The 8,102-nt window shown below is 41.8% G+C and overlaps 1 protein-coding gene across 1 annotated transcript; it reads right to left on the bottom strand.

The window, feature by feature from the left end:
- Positions 1 to 460: 460 nt before the first annotated feature.
- On the bottom strand, positions 461 to 7,160 carry LOC140213794 (uncharacterized). The gene is made up of 4 exons (XM_072285117.1): positions 7,032 to 7,160; positions 5,800 to 5,868; positions 4,662 to 4,742; positions 461 to 2,342 (listed from the first exon to the last, which is right to left on the bottom strand). Exons 1-4 carry the CDS (start codon positions 7,078 to 7,080, stop codon positions 2,230 to 2,232), a joined length of 312 nt encoding a protein of 103 aa, XP_072141218.1. The 5' UTR covers positions 7,081 to 7,160; the 3' UTR covers positions 461 to 2,229.
- Positions 7,161 to 8,102: the final 942 nt, after the last annotated feature.

The following is an 8,102-nucleotide window of genomic DNA, read 5'->3' as shown; positions in this document are numbered from 1 at the left end:
GGGCAGTCCTTCAGCCAGTGCAGAACTTTTTCTGTACATCCGAGTCAGCTCTGTCATTTTTCCAGCATTGTAGTACAAGATTTGTTAAACTGGTTTAGCAGAATATGAGCAGTATACTCTTAAATTAGCTGTTTATTTGTATGCACAAGTTCAGGTCCTCAGTTTGGTTGCATGACAAATTGCCATACCTCAATAGATACAGGAAACAATTTTATTACAGTTTCATAAAATCCAAACAGTAATAATCACAACAATATAATGACATACATTTCTTTTGGTACGTATACAGCCCATGTCTTGGCAGTGTATAAATTCAACTATACACCGCAAGTACTGTGTCCTGACCACTATTATTCACATGTGTAAAACCATCACAGCAATTCAACAAATATCACAGTAATTAGTGACATACACTTTGTAACTGCTTTACATGAGCATAATGTATACAAATGGTGCCTGTGTACCTACACGACTAGTGCCAGCCGAGTACTATTACTCACAGGTGTAAAACCAACAAAGCAGTTCTTTAAAAAATATCACAGTGCTTAGTGACGTACATGCTGTAACTCCCTTGTAGAAACTTAATACAAACACGTGAGGACACAGAAAGCTAGCAGTGGGCATACCACCGCCTCAATACTAATTCACAAGTGTAAAACCAACCAAGCAGTTCTTCAAAGAATATCACAATGCTTAGTGACATACATTTTCTAACTAGCTTATATAAGCTTTATACAAACATGAGAACATACACAAAGCTAGCGGTGCACCCGCATAGAAGTGCGGCCATCTGAACACGATTATTTGCAAGTGTAAGCTCAACAGAACAGTTCGTTATAGTGACGCACATTTTGTAACTGCCTTATACAAGCTTAGTGCAAGCACAAGAATGCAGAAAAATATAAATTAAAAACTTGCTCTATGCATACACAAACAGATCAACACAAATGGTAAACACCGCTTTGAAGACAAATGTGACTGTGGCAAAGCGCAGTGCTGTGCCGGTTGAAATTGCCACCCACAAAAGTATTGAGCAATGCTTAAACCACAGGCAATAAAGTGCTGAAAGACTGCGTCTCTAACGTAACCATTTTAATTCAAATTTCTTGAATATAGGGCTCGCTTGCAGATAAGGCATCTGATCCAACTGACCTGATTTTACACCTGCTACATGCATACAATGCACTCAGATATAACTGGTAATAATAATTATAAAAGGCATTTAAAAACTTGATAGTATGATGAAGCTGCATGACTAGACAAGTTCTGTCCCCCTCGTACTTGTTAAAAAGGTGTAAGTACGACACATGTTCTTTTTTTCCTCAATTTTTGCATTAATGGACAGCCGGGAACCTCGAACCGACACACAAAAAAAGATACTGCTATGTTAATAGTGTTATGAAAAATTTTTTTTGAAAGCTTTTTTACAGACAAGTTGCAGTCTCGTTTCTGGAGGTTGAGCTGTATCTTGCAAAATAACTTGAAAAGTGGTCACATGGGAGCATGACACTATATCATAATGTTAGTTTCAGTTGACTCTCTTGCCCTACAAGTCGCTGCTCACTGTGGCCAGTGAAGCAACAGCAGTGTCTGTGTGATTTTCATCACACTTCTGTCCTATGCCATTCTTACCAGAGTTGGCGGCACATAGATACCCAAATTTCGATAGTGTTGCTTTCTCAGGTGGTTGCTTTTGATTTGCTCAATATCAGTTGGCACTTCAGCTGCATCAAACTTCTTTTTTACCTCTTCAACAACAACATCAACAACAATCTTATGACACCTGTGTTGTCCTTCTAGTTGCCTACAAAGACCAGTCAATCTAGCAACAGCACTGACAGTCTCTACTATCTTGTAATGGGGGAGAGGTGTGTCCCACCATGTGTTCCACATTGTTGTCACTATGTGGGCTGGCTGGGGAGGCAACAACTGTAATATGTTTGCATTTGCATATATTAAAGTGATGCTTGTACTGTGTTATAACACCTAACTTAGTCTTGCACTTGCTGCACAATAACACTGGCTCACAGTCGTGGTGAAAAGCTTTTGTATGTTGAGCAAATGAGTTGTATCCACTACAAAAATAGTCAGTGATAGCACACACGTTGCTCTACCAGGCCTGGTGTGGTTCCTTCTGACACTGCTGCTGATGCTGACGCGCTGCTGCTTGCCTCGTACACTGTTGCAGCTGCAGTAGACATGGCAGTCTCTGTATCTATTGCTGCTGTGTCATCTGTCATGGTAACTTCCAAGTGGTATCGGGCTCACTTCTGCAACAGAGATGTTGTTTGCCCCTTGAGGGCTCTCATGATCAGGGCCAATAATTTCGTAGGCATTGTCTCCTGCATCGAAGAACCAATAAGAACAGCATGAATTAATAAACATAGCTCTAAAAAGTACGGACATCAAGACTTAACCACAAGCTTTGCACATTAGTGACCGGGCTTAATGAATAATACTTGCAGGAGGAGTTACACAATTGTTTGTGTATATTACAGTAAAGCCTCATCAGAAGATATTCAAGAGGCACGGGAAACATGTCTCTCGATACCAAAAATTTTGAGACACTGAGGAGCCAGACTAGATCACTTTATTATGCATCATCACTAAAGTATGTTTTGATATATCTGAAGGAATAAATGCTCAGGGTGGCTTAAAGGGCCCCTAAACCACTTCTCGACATTTTTTGAACATTTCAAGTAAACACGCGTATCGAAATCAGAATGCCGTCACGATCGACGAAGCCAAATGCCAGAGTGCGTAGCACTGCCGGAGCACCACAATATGAAGAAAATGACCCCGTGCGCCTCTCTGGACCTATCCTGCACCCCCCAGTTTGTCCTGACGTCACCAGGCTGTCTCTAATGATGTCATCAGTTTCCGGTGCTGTCAATTGGTCGAACGAAAGTGTACGACTGACGGCAAGGCCTGCAAGCAAATACACACACTCCTTCTTCCTCGTCGCGTTGCACGCGATGCCATTGTGGGCAGCCAATGGGGGCAAAGAACAGAAACGTCAACAGAAGGGTCTCCCTATGAGGCTCTTCAACACGAGTCACCATACAGTTCCGTTGTATTAGCGCCACCCCTCGCAGGACGACGGGCCAGCGCGGCAGCAACAGAGCTCGTTGGTGTTGGCCTGTCCCGTAACATTTGGAGGTGTACTAGGCAAGGAAAAGACGATACTGTCCATATGGCGTGTACCAGATGAAAGAGTAAAATGAGTGGGGACTACTTTTCGATAATCAAACACACGTAGCTCCACTATTACTGCACCATTTCGAAAAATTCTCGTGGCTACCTGTTCATTGCCTTATTGTGTAGAACTGCAACACCGCAACTAAATTTCAACCTCGGTGGTTTAGGGGCCCTTTAAAGAAGACATTCACAGCTTTTTAGTGACTGTAGATTGTGTTAGCTTCCTTCCCAACTTCTGGAATTTAAACACTTCACTTTGCAAGCCTTGTTGCTCGCAGTACCTTTGAGGTGCTCTTAGGCGCTAGTCAGCTTCAACTCCCGACACTTTCTGCCCTGCACTGTCCTCGTTGCCCTCCTTTTCTGGTTCATGCTAAAAGAGACGTGCGCGATTGACTTGTGTAAGGATTGCGTGATCTTTACGCCCTTCGGAGCACACAAGGTGCACAAAGTGAATGTGTTTGGGTTGTGTCCCTTCGAAGTAGTGAATACTTAAAAAGTCACCCTTAGTAACAAAGGTGTCTCTTGTATACAGTATTGTTAACGTGGCAAACATCGGAAAACCAACCAAACCATTTTCAGATGTCTCTTACAACCAAGTGCATCTTGTAATGAGATTCTACTGTACTGAATATTTTTCAACTATGGATCATCTGCATGTACATATAGTCACAAAGACATGTTGTGTGGAATGGCGAATCGGGAAACAGTTCGTACTCTTACTTTTTGTCCCTAACATAAGCAGCTGATAACAATATGATAAAAAGCAGGCAATGAGGCTAGAATGGAACATAATCCTTCAGCTCTAAACAGTTTTTTGGGCCTACATCATTCCCTCATATGACATAAGGAAACAACTTGACTGCAGTAATGGCTGCATGTGATCTGAGTTGATTGAAACAAACTATACGTAAGGTTGTCCTGTATGTAATTTTATCAGCGTGCTTTTTAGATGTCCTGCTGGTGATCCTGGCTGAGCGATGCTTCTCATGCTTTTTGGCACGATTCCTTTTTTTCCACTCCACTTTTTTTGCAGATTTTCTCCCCTTTCCCTTCCCCCTTGTGTAAAATAGCACACTTGAAATATCAAATCTGTTGAACTAACGTGTGTATCAAACCTGTTAACATGTGTGCTTCTCTGTGGTCTGGGTTGTATTTTTGCGCTGCACAATTCAATTCAAGATGAAAGATGGAACGTCCCTGCCTTTAGTTTAATTGTGTATGTGTGTGTGTGTGCGTGTATATGTCTCTCATGTTTTGAAATATATGTACATTCAGGAGTGCCTGCATGCCCTTCTCTCCTGCTCCAGTGACGAAAAGGAGAGCCTGGTTATGTACCATAGTAAAAAATTCAAAGGTTTTCGCTGTGCCCATTACATCCCTAATCATATGGATCTGTCACAATACAGAGTAGCAGTGGTCCATAATACTAGCCCATCCCAACATAATTATAAATTAACACATACCGACATGCTGCGAAACAGCTGTTGCAAAGCCGCTGGTGAAGGCAATTTCCGCAGCACTGCAGTGGTACAGCCGAGTTCCACCTGTATAGTGACAAATCCATATGCGTGTCAGCAACTCAGTAGTTGCTGATGGTTTCATAAGCTTTACACTACACAATACAGTAATCTAGACAACTTTGTTGGAACAAATGCACATAATTAGGACACCACTTAAACACTAACACGATTAATTGCCCCCAATCTCTCACTCACTAAGGGATAATACTACTGAAACATCGGTGGAGAGCTCAGATTAACACAGCCCATAAAGGACAAGCGTTCTTTGAGGAAAACAGCTATAACAGCGGTTAGTTTTCTTGATCATTTTATGTGGTAGCTTTGATTTAAATGTCATGCAGTACTATAAAATACGAAGTGCCGCATTTGTAGCAGCAGAAGGCGTCGTCAGGCTCATGGTACAACAGATTTTTGCACTGTTTGTCAGTGAGCCGACACATACAAAGAAAACCGAATTCACACATTCATATACAGTGTCAAGTGCACTTCTCCTTCTGAAAACGCAGCCACCAGTTCCAATGTTGCTGAAAGGAAAGGTTATATAAAGTGCCAGACTGCATGGAACTGCCACTTATGACTGTAAATGTATGGTCTGCTGATTGCAGAGGTAGTCACATGCTATTTCTAGTCTCTTTTAGAAGCATTACTAAAGAATAAATTAAAATCTATTCATAAGTTACGAATTTCATGCATCCACAGTTTGGCTAAATAACCTGTGAGAAAAAGACATGTTTACCTGGAATAGCAACCTTTTTTCCTGCTGCAAAACTTTCCTTCGAATTAATGAAATAACTTTACAGCGTCATAATGCGTTTCTCGCAACTACTTGCCGGCAGTGGCGAGTTAGTGTTTATATCCGACTCATTGGGCGACAATACTGCCAAACACAAATGCTTCACGAACACGAGAACACGTCCCTCGCAGAGAATAGCAACCATATATGCCTCTGTGAGACATGATCGCACCTTTGTGGTCAAAATGTACATTAGAACGACATCACCATCTCATTAAAAAAAATAAAGCCTCCGTACAAGGCAGCCGCCAACTGCATAATGTGAAATTGCAACTGATGTCCACTTACTGGTGGCCTGTGTTTGAGTCACTTTTGGCAGCTGACTGGGTGCTGAGAAATGCACGTCCTGGGTTGTCCCTGCAAAACATACAGGGTTATGTCAAATGTTGAAAATATATATATGCCGGCATTTCATCAGTCGCAAAACAAACGAGTAAACTAATAAATAACTGTAATGTAAACAGAGTACACATCATAAGATAGGCTGTCAACGGTTAATGCATTACGCAAAAAACCTAATGCATAGGAAAGACTATATGTATACACACGAAGCTGACACACAATTTAATTCGTTCTAGGTTTTTCCGTGCAGTATATTCAAATTATGTCTCGTGGTTCGAGCAAAATTAGTGTAAATTACGAACTAAATTATCTACCCTGGAAACTTTTCTTCGATATGCACCTGTGCGCGCTTCGAACGAGTAGCGTTGTAAAATTTACGTACATGGAATTTAACATAGTTACTGAACACGGATTTCCTTTGCCCTGTGTCGTGTACAGTGAGCTACAAATATCTGCCCCCCCCCCTTTTTTGTACTAGCCATACTGCGTGCCACTGCACCTATACGCACGTCAATAAACCTCACGATGGATGGATGGATGCAGAACTTTAATAAGGTCCTGAGGTACGCGACTCAGCGCGCTGCGGGCCGCTCCCACGTTGGGACAGTCAGGCCTTGCCCGACCGCCGCATCGTGGGCCCTCTGGACAGCCCATAGTTGCGCCCCGGCATCGGGGCTCTTGATAGCGGAGAGCCACTTGTCTTCATTGATTCGTTCTGTGCCTCACGACACAGAAATAAAAAAAGCGCCAATCACCCATGCCTGCATGTTGTAGTGGGCCTAACCTAACCAAGCATGGGCTGTTGCTTTTTATAGTAAACACAGGCACCGTGCTCATTGCAAGTATGTATCATGTCGCTAAGCAAATATGCAATTTCATTGTACCACTATTTTTTTATCACATGGATATATCTGTTGAGAGGCAAGACAAAAAGCAGTCACTTCTCAGAACTAATCAGCTTTCTTCAAACACATTTTTAACTTTTCAATGACACTTGCTGCTATGTGTTTGTCTCCAGAGAGCATACTTGATTTGACTTTCCAATCAGAGACATTACATAAATATACCATGTTAAGATGACTGCCTGGAGCACGTGAGAATTTTCATCTTCGTGTAACATACTGTATCTTGATTTTGTTGACATTTGGTCAAATGGTACACCCAATATACCCACATACTAGTTTTCTTGTCCAAATAACATGCCAATGTATTTTGATTTTTTGGCATTGGCTCCTCTGCACTACGTGAAGTCGCGCTGCACTGGCTCTTTCACATCCTCGTGTCCTTGCAGCTGCCTTCTAGCGTTATATAAAGCGGGTGCCTGAAAAATATCGTATGCAAAAGTCAACACAAGGGCATGGTGCAAAACAACATCAAGACAGTCAAGGCCATGGCAATAAAAAAGTCTTAGCTCTTAGTCTTCCTAGTGAAATGCATGCAAAACATCCAAATGACTGCAACAGTCAACTGCTAAACTAACTTCAATTTTTAGATTTAAGCAAAAAAACAAATAAACCACAGTTCATCCTTGTTTTTCATGAATGTTAGAATACTCCTGCTAATGAATAGAATATTGGTCATTTTCAGACGTCATAGGTCTGTCATGAGTCTGGTGTATCGCAAACACCACTTGTGACACATCCTAAACACGTGCCCAGTGTGCCCCCCACCCCGCACCATCCCTGGTTGTGCCACTGCTGAAGCCATAATTTGAGGATTATAGCTGCAAACATGATGCTCAGTAGGGATGAAAATATTGTCCTTCAGCTCAATGGATGTATGTGTGCCTATAAAAAAGGGCAACAAGGCTTGTTATGGCAAGCTTACCCACATTTCAATACTAACAAGTTCACTGCGGCCTGCATCTAAGCTTGCTAAAAGGCATGAACTTATTTTCATGCATGAGGTGCGCAGTGGAGTTCATTTTTGACAGACCCGACTACTGCTGCAGTTTGAAATCTAGCATTTTAGATTCTTGTAGGCATGTAAAAGTTGCAGTTAAACCGCAGTTATTAGTTTATTACACCAACCTATTGTTCTGTGTACCACAGACTGGTAACAGGGAATTAAAGCAACATTTTATTTTGATATTTTATTTCTCTACTAAAAATATTCAAGCGATAAACACATCTTGATCTGCCATGCTATAGCAAAATGCACACATTACGCTTGTAACCCCCAGAGGAAGGCTGATTTAGCTGTTCATATGACATAACTCTGACACGCCAACTCATATTAGCAAATGCACA

Source organism: Dermacentor andersoni, chromosome 10 (genome assembly GCF_023375885.2).
Source record: "Dermacentor andersoni chromosome 10, qqDerAnde1_hic_scaffold, whole genome shotgun sequence".
NCBI lineage: Eukaryota > Metazoa > Arthropoda > Arachnida > Ixodida > Ixodidae > Dermacentor > Dermacentor andersoni.
The sequence above is the reverse complement of the archived record's forward strand: the minus strand, read 5'-3'. Positions and strand labels throughout refer to the sequence as shown.

Excerpts from the sequence above, each read along its gene's own strand:
- LOC140213794 (XM_072285117.1), bottom strand. The coding sequence starts at position 7,080 with ATGCCAAAAAATCAAAATACATTGGCATGTTATTTGGACAAGAAAACT. Across the intron at positions 5,869-7,031 it reads TTATTTGGACAAGAAAACTA|GGACAACCCAGGACGTGCAT; the intron begins GTATGTGGGTAT and ends TATGTTTTGCAG. Across the intron at positions 2,343-4,661 it reads AGCTGTTTCGCAGCATGTCG|GAGACAATGCCTACGAAATT; the intron begins GTATGTGTTAAT and ends TCTTCGATGCAG.